This window comes from Narcine bancroftii, chromosome 3, assembly GCF_036971445.1.
Source record: "Narcine bancroftii isolate sNarBan1 chromosome 3, sNarBan1.hap1, whole genome shotgun sequence".
NCBI lineage: Eukaryota > Metazoa > Chordata > Chondrichthyes > Torpediniformes > Narcinidae > Narcine > Narcine bancroftii.
Genome location: NC_091471.1, coordinates 16,179,154 through 16,197,122, shown reverse-complemented (window position 1 = coordinate 16,197,122; position 17,969 = coordinate 16,179,154). Strand labels below are relative to the sequence as shown.

The 17,969-nt window shown below is 47.0% G+C and overlaps 1 protein-coding gene across 1 annotated transcript in view; it reads left to right on the top strand.

Moving 5' to 3' along the window:
* The first annotated feature begins 1,059 nt into the window (after positions 1-1,059).
* Positions 1,060-17,969, top strand: part of gfra4a (GDNF family receptor alpha 4a) — a 233,090-nt gene continuing 216,180 nt past the window's right edge. Inside the window, exon 1 of the mRNA XM_069923528.1 lies at positions 1,060-1,509. Within this exon, the coding sequence (XP_069779629.1) occupies positions 1,440-1,509 (70 nt within the window). The 5' untranslated portion in view covers positions 1,060-1,439. The remainder of the gene's footprint in view (positions 1,510-17,969) is intronic.

Below are 17,969 nucleotides of genomic sequence, written 5' to 3'. Positions count from 1 at the left end.
TCACAAAGATATCTGTACAGGGTTTTCTGCGCTGGATTCTCCACATTCCCCGTCAAGGACATTACTCTGGGAAAAGGGGTCAGAAATCAGAGAAGCTAATTGACAAAAGGTTGGGCGGTGGGGGGGTGGGGGGGGGGGAGAGTGGCTGACAATAGGCAGGGCAGGATTTTCCTGGAGCGTTCCACCCTCTGTTAAAATTTGCTCTTCTCACCGTGAGGAGCGAGATATTGTCAGAGTTCGCATACAAGCCTGAGATTCTTCTCCCTGTGGACGAGGCTGGTAGTGCAAATCAAAACTGCACCCATGTCAACAAATGCAAACCAACTGTGTTCAACACAGAAAGAAATCAATAAAGTGCTGGAATGAGTCCCTGATTGAGTTGATCGTTGAGGAATTCGCCCATCGTTATTGAATGAAGATCTACCGGGACCAATGCCTGAAGAGGGCGCACAAAATCAGTGAACCGGTGCGGACTCGAAAGGCCAACATGGCCTGTTTCCGCTCCGTAAATGGTTATATGGTTATATGGAGGCTGATGGTGGAGGGGGAGCTGCTGTTCCTGAACCTGGTGGCGCCCCACCCTCCTTTCTGATAGCAGCGAGGGTCTTCGATGCAGCCCTCGAATGGCAGCGTTCTTGCTGGTGGGGTGGGTTTCGCCTGTAATACCCTGGGCTGTCGCAGGCCTCTAGGCTCGGGGGTATTGCCTCGCCCATGGTCAGCACACTTGGCACCCCACCTCTGGAGAAGTTTGGCAGGGTTTGGGGTGGCACTGAGAGCAAGGGAGCAGATAATACCTGGATCTCCAGAAAGCAAAGGAGCAAGAGGGAAGTCAGGGGAGGGGTGCTGACTCTCCATGCTGGGGCAAAACGAAAAGTTCAGTCGTGGAAGGATATCCATTCATCCCGGCAGGAACGCCCTCTCCAAATTGGCCCCGGGGGGGCTCAAGTGGGCTGTTAGAGTGGGCAAGATCCTCGCTTTAAGCGGTGCCGCTGACGCCAGGCGGCGGAACAGACGAGCTAGAGAGAGAGAGAGATGGGGGGGTGAGGGCGAGCTCATTCACTGCTGGAGAGCCGTGCGCCGATATTTCACCATTTCCCTCTTTCAAAGTGGGTCGGGACAAAAAGGGCCAACTGATTGACGACCTCAATACGGCAGATTGAAACCCCTCGCCAGCAGGGACGGCGCTGGAAGCTGCGAGTCTCATCTGACAAGCTGCCTCTGCTGGGGTTTTACAAGAAGAAATGTAAAAACTGTGCAGAGAGTTGCAAACCTCTTGGCTTTCCCTTTGGCTCCCCTCGAGACATTCCTAGATTGAACAGAGGTTTCTTTTTTTTTGCATCGAATCTTATAAGGAATGATACCACGGAAAGACCCCAGCAAAACCCAGCGGATTATAATTTTTATACACGATTGGACAAGTGATTTTTGAATCGATTTGAATGTGTGAGAAGGGGAGCGGCTCACACGCAATGTTGTTGATGGGGATTTATTTAGCCTTGACACTCAGTGGTAAGTAGACACTATTTTCAAAGATGTGCAGACGTGGGGAAATAAACCCCTGGCTCCTTGTTTGTAACTCGCAGACATGCAGAGGGGCACTTGAAGAGTCTACGGGGAGGAGGAGGAGGAGGGGGGGGGGGAGCCCAACAGTTGTAATTCGTTTGAGAGTGTGCGAGGTGCGCGTCTCATCCTGTATCTCTTGAGTCCGGCTACACCGAACTGCAGAGAACTGCGTGGGTCAGGAGCCGGTGCGGGCTTCCTCGTCCTGGGATTGCGAGAGAACCGACTTGCAACTTCTCAGGCCAGCGGGGGATGATTCCATCCGAGGAAATATTGTTTTCGACCATCAGCTTTCGGCCTCGCCTTAAGGGAGATGGGGGTTTTTAAAAATAAAGGCAACTTCAGATGGCTTAACTAGTTCGGAGAGGTGGAGGGGAGGGGGGGGAAGAGGGAGGAGAGGTGGAGGGGGGAGAGGTGGAGGGGGTAAGGGGGAGGGGAAGAGGGAGAGGTGGAGGGGGGTAAAAGAGGGAGGAGAGGTGGAGGAGGTAAGGAGGAGGGGAAGAGGGAGGAGAGGTGGAGGGGAGAGGGAGGAGAGGTGGAGGGGAAGAGGGAGGAGAGGTGGAGGGGGAGGAGAGGTGGAGGGAGGGAAGAGGGAGGAGAGGTGAAGGGGAGGAGAGGTGGAGGGGGAGGAGAGGTGGAGGGGTAAGGGGAAGAGGGAGGAGAGGTGGAGGGGGGAAGAGGGAGGAGAGGTGGAGGGGGGAAGAGGGAGGAGAGGTGGAGGGGAGGAGAGGGGGAGTGGAGGGGAGGAAGAGGGAGGGCAAGGGGAGGAGAGGTGGAAGGAGTAAGAGGGAGGAGAGGTGGAGGGAGGAGAAGTGAGGGAGGTAAGAGGGAGGGGAAGGGGGTAGAGGAGGAAGCAAACAGGAGGAAAGGAAAAAAAAAGGGGAAGGAGAGAACCGGGCAGAACGATGCTTGTTTTCTCACCGATTTCGCAATGGACACTCCGCGCCTGGAATAAAACAAACGGGGAATAAATCGTCGACTGGCCAGTCCTGGTCTTGGACACGTTTTGAGGGGGGGGGGGGGGTGTTCTGTAAGTGCACCATAAAGTACTTTTGTGCATGAAGGTATGGATGCACAACTGTGTTTGAATGCGTTAAGTTTGTGTTTGACCGGAGAATGTGCGACTGGGGGGGGGGGGGCACTGGTTCTGAATCGAGGGCTGAAATACATATATAAAGGGGCACCGTCCGGCGTTCGTCGAAACGTGTGGATTCGTTGAAGCCAGTTGCCAGGAGGTTAGAGGTTACTGCGTCTTTTAAAGATCGGCATTGCTAGAGAGATGGGGAAGGGGGGTAGGGGGAGTGTTCAGTCTCAGACCTGCGAGCGAGGGAGGCAAAGTTGGGGACGGTCGATGTGGAAGGAGCCGCTATTAACCCGTCAGTGGACGATGTGCTGGTGTCTTGAACGTCAGCAAGATCTGAGCGAATTGAGGGGAGGAACCCACCCCCCCCCCCCCCCCCACGTCCCTGGGGCAACCCTGCCGGTCCACCAAACCAAGCAGAGAACAAGGCTGCAGAAAGTTTCTCCCAATCCCCCTCCCTCCTGGACAGCACAGACTGCAGAGGTCAGACAGACACCCTGATCAATGTCTTCTCTCTCCACGGATTCCCTCTCCTTCTAGCACATACACCCCATTTCACATTTCCAAGGTTCTTCCCCACACTATCAAACCTCATGAGGGGGGGGTTCAAATTATATTCCTGCCCGGTGGGACAAGCTCTCTGTGACCAACTCGTCGCAGAGCGTTGAAAGGCTTTCCCTGTGCATGCCCCTGCATTCTCCTTCGATGTATATTATTAGACTTGCTTCCTCTGTCCTTTCAGACAGGCAGCCAGTGACAGGACCCAACAGCTGGGAGAGGTTCTTTTTATTTTAAAAAAGAGCCTTCGCCTTTCCTCCGATCTTTTATTTTTGAATCCTGGTCCAAGGCTGGTGTTAGAAAGAAAAAGATTTTGTATCTTTATCGCAGAAATCGGCTTGATTTAAATGAAATTGAATTAGCCAAGGGGGGAGATGGAGGCCGATGAACTCTTGGTGTTGAAGGATCTCGATGAGTACAGGTTTGGTGCAGGTTTCTATGACTAGATGTTACAATTGGCTGGATTGATCCTCTCTCATGGAGAGGTGGGTTGCCTCCATGACAATAATGGAGGATGAGCCCAAGGGAATATTATCCGGTATTGGACACACCTTTAGTTGTATTCCTTGGTACCATTGGGAGTTCGGGCCTTTTAAGCCCAAGGCGCCCTCTGCCAGGGCTGATCAGACCTGGGTGCGTGCCCCCGTATCCGTTTCTCCAAGTGGTTGTTTGGAGCCCAGATAGGATCCCTCCTTCTCAGCCTGAACCAGTGACTGGATGTCTCAGCTGAGTTGGAGGGGGATTCAATTGCCTTTCTCAGGGCCTGCCCCGTGATTTCCCTCAGAAGCTTCTTGATCCTGAAGGATCTCGATGAGCGCTTGAGGTACTATGGCAGAGTTTGGTAGATTGAGTGAGGAGAGGAAGGCAGATAGATGATGGTAGACCAGAGCACAGAGGGCTGAAATGTTTCTGTGTGTCCTGAACTTAATTGAAAATGATCATTTCGACAAGGAATGTAAGAGGGCTTGTGTCAAGCTGCAGGGATTTATTTTATGCACCATTAGGCTTGTAAATATTATTGTTAAAACTGACCGTGTGTACTTGTTATTGCTGTTGGTCCTAGTGTATGGAAACGGATGGCCACTGAGCCTCTACACAACATGATTCTCACACTAGAATGAGCCCAGGCAAGTGGACCACAGAGGCAAAAACGATATTATTGTTACATAAAGTGGGATCATCAAAATAATGCTTGTACAACCTATTACTCTCTCTCGGCCAAATTAAGTGAATCTATTTACCAATGTCACCACTAGCCAGGCAAGCAGTCTGTCCCTATTATGGTGTCTTTGAACGTGGTCGAGCACATGTGTCTGTGCCGAACGTAATGTCCGAATTAAATTAAAACTCTGCTACTTGGACATGATACAAATCCCTCTATATCATGAAGGGTTCAAGCCCAAAACTTTGGTTTATATATCTTCATTTTTGCAGTGTTTCCACCTGCTGAGTTTCTCTAGTAATTGTGTTTTTACAGATCACTCTGCCTTCTGTATATTCATGTATCTATCTAGAAGCCTCCTGAGCACGACGTTTGTATCTGCTTCCACCACTACTCCTGGCAGATTCTTCCAGGGACCTACCACTCTCTGTATGCAAAGAAACATTTGCTTTAAATTTTCCTCCCCTCCCTTCTCTCACCTTAAAAGCATGTCCTCTACTATGGGTTAATTTTTACCCTGGGAAAAAGATTTGGACCGTCTACCCTCTCCTAATTTCATAGGGTTCTATTGGGTCTACTCTCAGTCATTTAAGAGTCAGTTGATTCTGGAGTCATGTCTAAACCAGATGAAAATCTAATGAGGATAAATTTCCTTCAGTGACAAACAAACAGACAATGGTGAAACAGATGGGCTTTTACAACACCAACCATTTGACATTCAGTATCACTTATATTTGTTTTTTTTATGGCAGATTTAGTTAATTACAAGTGATAATGTTCCCCAGCTGCCATAGTTGGAGTTGAACTTGGGTTCCAGATCGATAATTTAAGCCATTGGATATTAGTCCAGTAGCTGAAACCATTATTCTGCTCTTCTGCCAGATGGACTGATGAGTCACCCAAACTGTTGCATCAGTGGCAAATATTCCAAGCAAGCAACAAATATGCTGGAGAAACTCAGCAGGTCACGCAGCATCCATGGGAAGGAAAGGTTTGGGGCCCCCGGGTCCTTCCAAAACTTTACTTCCTCCGGATGCTGAGTGGCCTGTTGAGTTTCTCCACATTAGTGTAGTGCACTGGACCCTGCAAATTTTCTTGGTGAACTCCAATTGCCTGTAATTCCCATCATCCTAATATGAGTTGCTCAGCAGACTGTAGTTCTTTCAAGGATTGGTAGGGACATACTGCAAGCAGGTGGATTTTCAGCGATGGTGCTGTCAGACTTAAGATGAAGAGGAAAGAGAATGATGGGGCTGGTTGTGCACCAAGCCTCTTTTCTGTGCTGTAAATGTGAATGGCTTTGTAAGCCAGCAGGGAATCTGATGTGTACAAAACACAGAATAAAAGTCAACCCATGTTTAAAAGCTGTTTTTCTATTTGTGGTGAAGTGTGTTTGTGTTCTAGGTATTCAATAAAGGGACATCAGACTCTCCAGTCTCAGCATGTAGTTCTATCACCAATCTGAATTTTGCAATGGTATTATTATGGCCTTCCTGTTCCAATAACATAAACATGGAACTCATTCATTCAATTTTTCTCTGCTGTTTTTTAAACATTTAGACGTTTTTCTATCTTTCCAAACTGTGGTAATTTGAGGTACACTATACATGTTTGGCTGCAGCAAGTAAGAATTTCTGACGATTTTACTTACGTATACGACAATAAACTATCATTTTATATTTATAATGCCTTCTCATTACATATTGTGGTAATGGAATTGTTGTTGGGATGTCAAACATTCCAGTTTAGCTGCAGCAATTAAGAATTTGGATCCATTTGTAAATTGCACTTATGTGTATGACAATAAATCACATATTCACACTTCAGACTGCTTTCCCATTTAAAATAGGAATAAACAGGGATTTAGACCAAGCCCATAACGCCAGAAATAAGAGCAGTAAGTCTGCTATCCTGCCCCGTGAGCCTGCTCCACTATTCAGATCATGGCTGATCTGATCTTGGCTCAACTCCACCGACCAGCCTTTTCCTCATATCCCTTAATTCCCGTGCTTTCTAAAAATCTAAGCATCATCCAGAAATAATTTATATAATTATTAGAAAAGATGAGTATGGTAGCATACTGATAAAGTTATTCGACAGATTTTCTTAAGAATGTAGGTTTCAAATTCTGTTTCAGCTGCCAGAAATTTAATATCAAATAATCAACTCTATCTCAACAATGAACGTGGATATTGTCTTTAAGAGAGAGACATCATACTGCCGAAATCTATTTTCCTTATTCTCGCTGGGCCATAACTTACTCCACACTGACTCCTAGAAATGACCCAGAAAGTCATTCAGATCTGGACAGACATGGTGTGGAAGAGTAAATAAGAGGAAGGTCAGTTGGCATCTGTGGAACATGATGTGAAGTTAATGCTTGGTTAAAGGAAAACAGGCAAGGAAACTTTCCTTCTCTATGAATCTGGCCTTGGTTGAGGCATAGATAAGGTAGACAACCAATACCTTTTCTCCCAGGGCAGGAGTAGCAAACACCAAAGGATGCCTGTATAAAGTGAAGGGAGGAAAGTTTAGGGAAGACATCAGGGGTAAGTCATTTTGCACAGAGAGTTGTGGGGGTCAGGAATGTCCTTGCCAGGGGTGGTGGTGGAGGCTGGAATGGTAGGACCATTGAAGGGTAAGAGGCTCATGGATAAAAGAAAAAGAGGGGGTTATGAGGTAGGGAGGGTTTAGGTTTTTTTTGTAGTTTTACATGGGTCGGCACCACATTGTTCTGTTCTATGTTGTATACAAGACACTCGCATTACTGAGGACTGGAAAGTCTCTATAATGGGTGTTAATTGAATTAAGGAGGAAAATCCTTCACCAGAACCTGCCTGGATCTGCCAGCGCAATTGGGCAGTCCCAGGGTGGAGGATTTCGCATGGAGTTCCACTCAATGGACCACAGGCCCCAGAATAGTTATGATACACCAGTAGACTTCTTGTGTTGTCCTCCAGAGTTATGCCAACTACCGGAGGTTACACTGCTCTGTCATTGAGTCTGTCCCAAGGACTGCAGTTTATTAATATTATCTGCTGGAGTAAAGATTCAAGAAAGCGTTGATCTCATTTAGTTGAAATATTTCTATATTTTTAAGTGTATGTATAACTGTCAATTTTCCGCATTTTAATAGTTGGAAAGCAATACAACGTGGATAAAGGCCCTTCAGCCCATCATGTCCATACTAGCCATAAAGCACATATTTATACTGATCCTGTTTATTTTCCTCACACCACCACCTACAGGTTGCCGACCAAACTACACACCAGCCAGACTTGAAAATATATCACCGTTCGTTCTCTCTCTGTTGCTGAGTCAAAGTCCTGGAGCTCTCTACCTGGAAAAAAAAACAGGTAAATGGCAGTGCTGCCATTGGTGCAGCCCGGGGAGAGCAAGGACCGGAGACACAGCACTGCTCCGCAGGGTCCTGCCATCTGGCCTGATGAGCTATCAATAATTCCAAAGACTTGAAGTTATCTGACTGATCGGCTTTTATTATCATAAACTGATGGCACATCTCATGTTGCTGACCTGAGACCTGAGCTTGCTCTGGGGGAGGGGTTACGGTTGGGGCTTTATTAGGGGAATCAGGTACAATCAGCAAGGGGCGGGCCAGCCATACACATACAAACAGTATTAAAAGGAGCTCCACCACATTCACCCCCTCTTTTAAAAAAGAAGTCCGGCAGGGTGAAGTGGATTCATGTCCATCACAGGTTCAATCCATCCAGTGGTCTTGTCTGTCATTGTGACCATCGTGGAGTTGGTTGTGGCTCAGCTGTTAGATCCTGGATGGTCTGGTCGTTGTTGGATGGTCCGGCAAGTGAACTGGGAGAGTTTGGGCAGGGGCTGGATAGGGTGACTTGGTCGTGGTGGGTTATCAGAGGGGACTAATATATTGATTGGTCTTCTGTGCACGCCAGGTCTTGGACAGACATAGTGTCCTCGTGCCCATCAAGCATGCCATATAGGCATATTGGGTATTGCCATGGAGGGGGTGGACCCTCTTGACCATGGGTTTGACTTATGGCTTTTCATATGCTGAGCCTTGAGGCTGTGAGGAAGTGGGAGCTCCAAAAAAGGGGAGCGTGCAATTGGGATTGGAATCAATAACTCCATTCTCCACAACACAGCCGAGAATAGCCTGGTGTGATGTGTGGAATACACATTTATCCTTGTTGTAGGTGAGATTGAGGGTTTTGGCTGTCTGGAGGAATTACCAGAGGTTGGCATCATGGTCCTGTAGATCGTGGCCACAGAGAGTGACGTTGTCGAGGTAGGGGAATGTGGCTAGTAGCCTGTGCTCGTCCATCATTCGAACTGTCTCCCTCTGAAAAATGGGGACCCCATTGGTGACCCTGAAGGGGATCCTCAAGAAATGGTAGAGGCGGCCATCTGCCTCGAACACAATGTACTGGTGGTCCTCCAAGCAGATAGGGACCTGGTGGTATGCCGACTTCAAGTCAATGGTTGAAAATTCCAGATATTGGGCAATTTGATGTGCCCTGACAATTATGCAGGGAAGGGAGTACACGTCCAGTTGCAAAAACCTGTTAATGGTTTGCCTGTAGTCAATAACCTTTCAATATTTTTCCCCACTCTTAAAGTCCAATATCTGGGCTCTCCAGGGGCTGGCACTGGGTTCGATGATCCTCTCAGTCAGGAGCCATCTCACCTGTGATTTGATAAAGGCCCTGTGTCCAGTTCGGTACCACCTGCTCTTGGTGGCAACGGGCTTACAGTCAGGGGCAAGGTTGGCAAACGGAGGTGGGGAGGAACCGGAGCTCGCAGAGGCTACAGGTCGCAGGCGGTGGATTGGATGCATTTGGAGGGGAGGGTGGACAGTTTAAAAACTGTTGGTATTAAATAGTGAGGGGTGGATGGATTCTGTCATACACCACGGTGATGCTCTTGAGGTGACACTGAAAGTCCAACCCCAGTAGAATAGGTGCACAGAGTTGCGGCAAGACAAACAGTTTAAAATGTTTGTACTCTGTGCCACACGCAGTCAGTGCCTGTGGATCTCTACCAAATGGGATTTAGAGTCCATGGAGACTTGGTAACTCACTGGTCTCACCATGAGGGAGTAATGCTGCATCATGTTGGGGTGGATGAAGCTCCCCATGTTTCTGCAAATGAACAGGCAGCTCATCTTGTGCCCATTTACCTCCATGTCCATCATCGACCTGGCAAACTGATGAAGGCTGTTTTGATTGAGCGTGACCGAAGCCAGAATAGCGTCGCTGCCTGACCTGCCATACTGGTAAGATGGCACCCTTGAAGTTGGTGGCCCCCATAGCGGGCGCGCAGTGCTGTTGCTTGTTGGGAGTGACGTCGTCCAAGATGGCGGTGGCCTGCACTGCCCTCATGTGGCACTGCTCAGGTTAGAAGGTTGCTTAGATTTCCATACCTTCGTGTAGTGCCCTTTCTTCTTGTAGCCGGAACAGAGTACGTCCTTCGCCGGGAAGTGCTTCCTGGGATGCTTCTGCTGACCGTAGAGGTAGCACCGGGTATTCACTGCCAGCGGTAGCTGCAGTCAGGTTGGGGTGTGGGGTGGTCTGCAATCCCATGTCCCAAGATGGTGGCACCCATATTCCCCACATGGTGGACGCGTGATCAGATGGGAAGGAGTCCACATTGCGGAGAGCTGCTCCTAGGGTTTTCGCCAGTTTGGTGGCTTTCTTCAGTTTCAGCTCACCCTGTACTAGTAGACGCTGGAGAATGTAGTCCAAACTGACGCCTACTACACAGGCATCTCGAATCACCTCGCTATGCTGATATGGCCATGCAGCTGCAGGCCCGTCCGAGGTCTCGCAGGACCTGAAGGGAATTATCAATCAACTCCCCGGGTTTGCAGCTTACGTGTGGCTAGGACGTGCCTGGCATAGACTTCATTCACCTGGGACAGGTGGTGACCTTCCAAAATATACATGGCTTTGGTGAATGTCTTGTGGTCTCTAACCATCAGGTTAGAGACTGGGTCAATGCCTGATCCGTGAAAACAGTAGGTGTAGTTTGTCTGTGTCAGACTGGATGATCGCGGTGGAGGCCTGCAGAAATACGTTGAAACAGTGTAGCCAGAGTTTGAACTTGTCTGATGGTTCCGGTGACCATAGGACGATTTCAAACCTCTCTGGTCTCACTTGTCCATTCCAATTCAAAGTTATGGTAATAAAATTGATGCACCATCAATAACTCCAAAGATTAGAAGTTACCAGACTGATAGGCTTTTATTACCATAAATTGATGGAACTTCTCATATTGCTGACCCAAGACCCGAGTTTGCTCTGGGAGAGGGGTTATGGCATTGCCCCTTTATTAGACAAAACAAAGAGGGAGGAGCCACAGGTACAATTAGCAAGGGACGGGTCAACCATACATGTGCAAACAGTAATACAGTGGTTCCTCCATATGGTCCTAATGCCAATGGCTCCATACAGTATTTAAATGGCTTGTTAAAGGAGCCGATGGTGTTCTATTTTACCATCCTGCAACCACAGAGGTCTGTGCCCAAGATAGCAATACCAGACCACAAGGGGTTGCAGACTCCTGGGGAACAGGGCACCAGGAACAGAAACCCATCCACTGAGAAGGAGAAGCATGAGAGATACTCGACAGGACAGTGACCATGCTCCTGACTGGCGAGGGGCTCAGCGGTTGAAAGACCCACACGGGCTTCTGTCTTGTGAAACACTCTGGGTTTCAAGGTAGTGCTGAGGGCAAGAAAGGCTACAGAAGGGACTGAGGAACTAAAACGCCCTGATTGTATTGCAGGTTTGAATCTGGTGCTCGGATTGCCAATGGTTTGTACTGGAGTCTGCATCTGGAGAGGCTGCAGAAGCATTGGAGGTCCATCCAGGGGTACAGTGTTTCTGAAGGGACTCTTTCTTGCTTCCCTTTCTCCTATTGTTAGGGGCGTTGGATAATGCTCACGGTGAAACTTTGAAGAGAATATTACATTTTTAACGTATCAGTGCATTACAATGAAAGGAACTTCCTGAATATTTTAACCTAGCAGCATTGTGGGTACATCCACACCCACAAGCCCTGAAATGGTTCAAGTAGGCAGCTCTCCACCTTCTCAAAGGTAATTAGGAATGAGCAATCTCTTTGAAAGAGTTTTCCAATCAGGCTTTCTCCCTTTTTTTCTGATCTTCCCCATAATGCGATTTTTTTTTTGAAATGCACTGGCACTGACTGCACTGTGGAGATTGTGTGGAGTGGTTGCATCAAGGCTACTTGGATACCCAGGAATGCAGAAGGCTGCAGACATCGCCAAATCCGTCGCGGGCACCAAACACCCCTCCATTGAAGACATTGGTGCTACCTCGAGGCAGTGGCCAACATCGTAAAGGTCCCCCATCACCCTGATCACAACCTCTTCTCACTACTGCCTTCAGGCAGAAGGTGCAGAAACTTGAAATCCTCAAGGTTCAAGAACAGTTTATTTTTCCAACCACCATCAAGCTCTTGAACCTCCCAGTACTACCCCAGACCTCACTATAACCCTGGTCCACAAATATCCGTCTCCACTACTAATTCAAACAACATTTTCATTATATAACCACTGGTGAATATTTATCATTTTTTACTCTTGAATATTAATATCCTTTTTATCGCCTTAGTTATTGTGTTTTAAGAATCTGGGAAGCTGAAACAAGAGAGGTGCAATATAAGCATGACGTCAAACTTCATTCACACATTTCAGTGTAGTTATCCCAATTCCCTTTCAAAGGTTACTATTGAATCTGCTTTCACCACCCATTCAGGCAGTGTGTCCCGGACCTCAGACATTCATTGCATTAAATAATAATTCTCCCCCCCACCCCCCGCCACCTTCCAGCTTTACTTAAACATGCTGCCCAGTGACGTTACAAAAAGCAGCAAAAAAAATCACTTCTTTCCACATCTGAGCTGTTTTCTATGTGATTAATTATTCCTTTACCTCTCCTGCTTGGTTCCTTTGAAAATTGCTTTAAGTCTGTGGTTGTTGATCCAACTGTCAGTTTCTCCCATGAAATCCCATCATGGCTTTGAAATAGTGGAGTTACATTCTGTGCTGTGGGTTGCAGTTTCAGCTTTAATAATGTGCCTTTTTCTGCTGCCCTCTTCCAAGCTCTGTGACGGTAAGATGACTTGAGGTTTGGGCATTTGCTTTGCAAAGAGGAGATCTCCAGAGTCACTTTGATTCGAGGTTCAAAGTCTGATTAACAGCAGTGAAGTTTAAAAAATGTTCTGCTTTTAAAACTAAGGCGATTTGGTAATGAAAGGAACTAGCTGTGAATGAAGTTTATAAAATTCCTCATTGATGTTTATGAAATTATGGGAGACTTAGATAGGGCAGACAGTCAGAATCATTCTCCCCGGGGTCAAAATGTCAGACACTAGGGGATATGCATTTAAGAGGAGGGTTGGGGGTTTAAAGGAGATTTGCCAGCCAACATTTTTTTTTAACAGAGACGCATAAAAAGCATGTCAGGGATAGTGCTGGATGAGGCACAACGGTTAAGAGGACACACAAGAATGTGTGGGGAATAAGGGGGGTGATATATATCATACATATGCAGCAGACATATTGAATCCATGGGCAGATTGGTCTTTTTCTGTGATGGGCTGTTTATGTAAATGCTGAGAGTTTGCTTCATTCAGCCAGTGAGTCGGGAACTGGGACAAAAGCCATCATCGAAGACTGGGATTAATTGTGTTTGATACATAGAGATCCATAAATCATGAAAGACTGAACATGAAAGGACATGAAAAAAATAAACAAACTGCTGGACATGAGGAGATAAATTCAGTGCGGCAAAGGGCAGACAGAAAGAATGGGCCTACCAAGGCAATCCTTGTTTGGGAATCTTGGGTAGGAGATAGAAACTGGCAGCTTGGTGTTGGTGGAGGCTGCAGAGGGGAGATCTCCTGAAGTGAAGATGTCACTGACGGTATGGGAGACAGTGGCCTGATTGTTGGTGCAGATTGTTTTTTTGCATTGAACCATTAGAAATCAATTGAAGGTATAGATGCTGAGTCATTGAACTATTTCAAAGCTGAAACTGATTTTGAACTCTGAAGGGAATCTACACAGCTCAAGTGGAAAAGTGTTGCTGCATGGAGCAAGTGTCTTGCTTCCATTTTTTTTACACTCAAGTCTGGACATCAGGTTAACGAAGCGATAGGATGATGAGAGTTTGGGCGGCGCGATGTGCGCAAAGCTGTTACAGCACCAGAGACCGGGCTTCAAATCCAGTTAGTACGTTCTCCCTGCATCTGCATGGGTTTGCTCCAGGTGTTCCAGTTACCTCTCAACCTTCAAAAAGTATGGGGGTTGTTGGTCAGTTGGTTGTAATTGGACAGCACAGGCTTATGGGCCGGAAGGGCCTGTTGCTGTGCTGCATGTCTAAATATCAAAAATTTAAATTTAATTTTAAAAAATTAAAAATGTATTGTTATCCATACAAGTGCAATATGCAGAATGACTTAGCTATCTTTCCAAGGAGAAAAAAAAACTTTAGTTGCTCCAAAATCTTAGCTCAGCGAAAGCTGGAGCTTTGATGAGAAGAGGAAGTTGGAGGTTCTTGGCAAGTCAAGAAAAATGGACAGTCAGTGTTTCGAGTTGGGATCGTTTCACAAGATCTTGATTTTTCAGGATCGTGTTTCTCTTCCTGAAGTTTTTGTTGGATTTTCTTTATCACCCATCCTTGTTCATCAATTTGCTTTCTTAAACCTGTGTCATGGTATCTCCCCATTCACTGGCAAGAACAGTGAATATTACCCATCCCTAGTTATCCTTGAGAGGGCAGCATTGAGTTCTAGCGCTCGCAGGGAAGACAGGGTGCCATTCAGGAATATGGACCAAAAGACAATGAATTCAAGTTCAAGCGGATTGTCACATGTAGAAAGGTGCAATGATAGAGGTTGTTGCCTGCAGACCAGTAGAGAATGGTGGATGCCAGTCATGTTTTGCCATGGATGATGGTGGAGGCTGGTACAATAGGCACATTCAAAAGAGAGGCCTGACTTGAACAGATCACTTGAATTCTGCCCCCATTTCCCCCATCAACCCTAACCCCACTCCCCCCCGCCAACCCTACCCCAACTCTCCCCCCACCACCAACGCTAGCCCCACTTTCCCCCACCACCAATGTTACCCCCACTCTGCCCCACCAACCCTACTCCCACTCTCCCCCACTCACCAAATCTACCCCCACACACCAACACTCCTACTCTCCCCCACCCATCAACCCTTCTCCCATTCTCCCCCACATCAAACCCTACCCCCACTCTCTCCCCACCACCAACCCTACCCCCACTCTCCCCCACCAACCCTGCCCCCACTCTCCCCCCACCAACCCTGCCCCCACACTCTCCCCCACCAACCCTGCCCCAACTGTCCCCCCACCAACTCTTCCCCTACCTCCAACCCTAACCCTGCTCCCATTCCCCGACCCCGACCCCTACCCCCACTCCCCTACACACCAACCCTTCTCCCACTCTCCCCCACTCACCAAATCTACCCCCACACACCAACCTTACTCCCACTCTCCCCCACCCACCAACCCTCCCACTCTCCCCCACAACAATCTCTAACCCCACTCTCCCCCCAGCACCAACTCTACCCCCACTCTCCCCCCAGCACCAACCCTACCCCCACTCTCCCCCACCAACCCTTCCCCCACTATCCCCCCCACCAACCCTACCCCTACCCCTACTCCAATCCTAACCCTACTCCCACTCCCCGACCCCTAACCCTACCCCCACCACCACAAACCCTACCCCCTCCCCATGCTTAGCAATGATCCAGTTCTGCAAAACTCACCTGGACACTTTGACTCAAAGTCCACTTACCATTCATTCAATCCAGTCACTTCAACAAGACCTTTACAATCAAGCAGGAGCCTTTCTCACCTGCTCTGAAAAGATCTAGTCAACTTGCCTCACTCCCCTTGCATTTCCTCTGTTGCAGGGTAAAGGACGGAAAGGGGGTAAATATGGAGACTATAGTGTTTAAGAAAGAGGTAGTACTGGAGCTTTTTAAACATATAAAGGTGGATAAGTCTCCAGATCCTGACAGAATTTTCCCCAGGAACTTAAGAGAAGTTAGTGAGGAAATAGCGAAGGCTCTGGCAGTGATTTTTCAAATGTCATTAGAGACGGGTATAGTGAGTTGAGCATATGGTTCCTTTGTTTAAAAAGGGTTCGAGGAGCAAGCCTAGCAATTATTGGCCTGTAAGTTTGACATCTGTGGTAGGTAAATTGATGGAAAGCATTCTTAGAGATAGTATACATAAGTATATGGAGGGACAGGGTCTGATCAGGGACACTCAACATGAATTTGTGCGTGGAAGGTCGTGTTAGACCAATCTTGTTGAATTTTTTGAAGAGGTGACTAGGAATGTTGATGAGGGTAGAGCAGTGGATGTTGTCTATATGGACTTCATTAAGGCCTTCGATAAGTTTCCGCATGGAGGGTTAGTTAGGAAGGCTAAGTCCTTGGGTATTAATTTGGAGAAGGTCAAATGGATTCAACAGTGGCTGGAAGGAAGGTGCCAGAGAGTAATAGTAGATAATTGTTTGTCAGGATGGAGGCCAGTGATAACCGGTGTACCTCAGGGTTCAGTATTGGGAATGTTGCTGTTTGTCATATATATTAATGATCTGGAGGATGGGGTGGTAAATTGGATTAGTAAATATGCAGAAGATACTAAAATAGGGGGAATTGTGGATGATGAAGAGGGTTTTCAAAGATTGCAAAGGGATTTAAACTGCTTCGAGGAGTGGGCAGAAAGATGGCAGATGATGTTTAATGCTGATAAGTGTGAGATGCTTCATTTTGGAAAGAATAATCAAAGCAAGACATGTGGTAAATGGGAGGGCGTGGAAGAATGCAGTGGAGCAGAAAGATCTAAGAATAACGGTGCATTGTTCCCTGAAGGTAGGAGCGCATGTGGATAGGGTGGTGATGAAGGCCTTTAGTATGTTTGCCTATATAAATCAGTGCATAGAATATAGGAGTTGGGAAGTAATGATGAAACTGTACAAGGCATTGGTGAGGCCAAATTTAGAGGACTGTGTGCAGTTCTGGTCACCGATTTATAGGAAGGATATTAACAAGATAGAGAGAGTTCAGAGAAGATTTACTAAAATGTTGCCTGGGTTTCAGCATCTGGAATACAATGAGAGATTGAGCAGATTACATCTTTATTCCTTGGAACGTAGAAGGCTGAGAGGGGATTTGATAGAGGTTTTTAAGATAATGGGAGGGATAGATAGAGTTGATGTGGAAAGGCTTTTCCCATTGAGAGGAGAAGAGGGGGATACAAGAGATCATGGGTTGAGAGTTTTACGGGCAAAGGTTTGGGAGTAACATGAGGGAGAACTTCTTTACTCAGAGAGTGGTTACTGTGTGGAATGGGCTTCTGGACAAGGCGGTGGAGGCAGGATCAATTTTGTCATTTAAGAAAGAGTTGGATAAGTATATGGATGGGAGGGGGATGGATAGATATGGGCAGAGTGCTGGTAAGTGGGATTAGAGGAGGGTACTTGGATCAGTGCGGACTAGAAGGGCCAAATTGGCCTGTTTCCATGCTGTAATTGTTATATATGGTTATATAATTTGTAATTGAGGTCAATCTTGCTGTTTCCAAACTTAATCTTGCCATTTGTTTCAGAATATTGTACACCTCAGTCTTCCAGTGTCCAGAGTGTTGGGGTCAACCTCTCCTGAAAGGAAAGCCTCTTCATTCATTGAGGCCATTGAGCACAGGAGTTGAGACATCACATTACAGCTGATCAAGATGTTGGTTTGACCACATTTGGAAAACTGTGTGCTGTCTGGTTGTGATGCTATAGGAAGGATATCATGGAACTGGAAAAGGGTGCAGAAAAGGTGATCAGGACTGGAGGGCTTCAATAATAAGGAGAGGCTGGATAGGCTGGGATCTTTTCCCCTGAAGCTCAGAGTGTTGAGGATTAATGCAGGCTCAATTTTAAGATTTAAGAAGAATTTGGGCAAGTACATGGATGAGAGAGGTATGGAGGGCTATGGACTGGATGCAAGTCAGTGGGACTGGGCAGAACAATAGTTTAGCACGGACTAGAAGGGCGAAGGACCTGTTTCCTGTGTGTAGTGTTCTACGGCTAACTGTATAGAACTTGTACAATCAGGAGGGGCATATATGAGGTAAATAGTCGCAGTCTTTTCCCCAGGGAAGGAGATTCTAAAACCAGAGGTCATCAGTGTAAAATGATTTAAAGGAACATGAGGGGCAACTTTATCACACAGGGGTGGTGCGTATGTTGAATGAGCTATAAGAGAAAATTGTAGATGCGGGTACAATTTTGACATTTAAAGGACATTTAGACAGATTTATGGGTAGAAAAGAGTCCAAGGGATGTAGATCAAGCACAAGCAAATGGGGCTAGCTTAGATATTACAGCATGGGCTAAATGACCTGTTTTCTTGTGGTAAATCTCTGCAACAATGATTCTGTTCAGGAATCTGTCTATTGATCCCGTTCCACTCTGCATGTGGAGACTAAAGCTCCAATGGAATCATTTCGAGAGGAATAGAATATAAGAGCAGGGATGTGATGCTTTCTCAGGCACTGT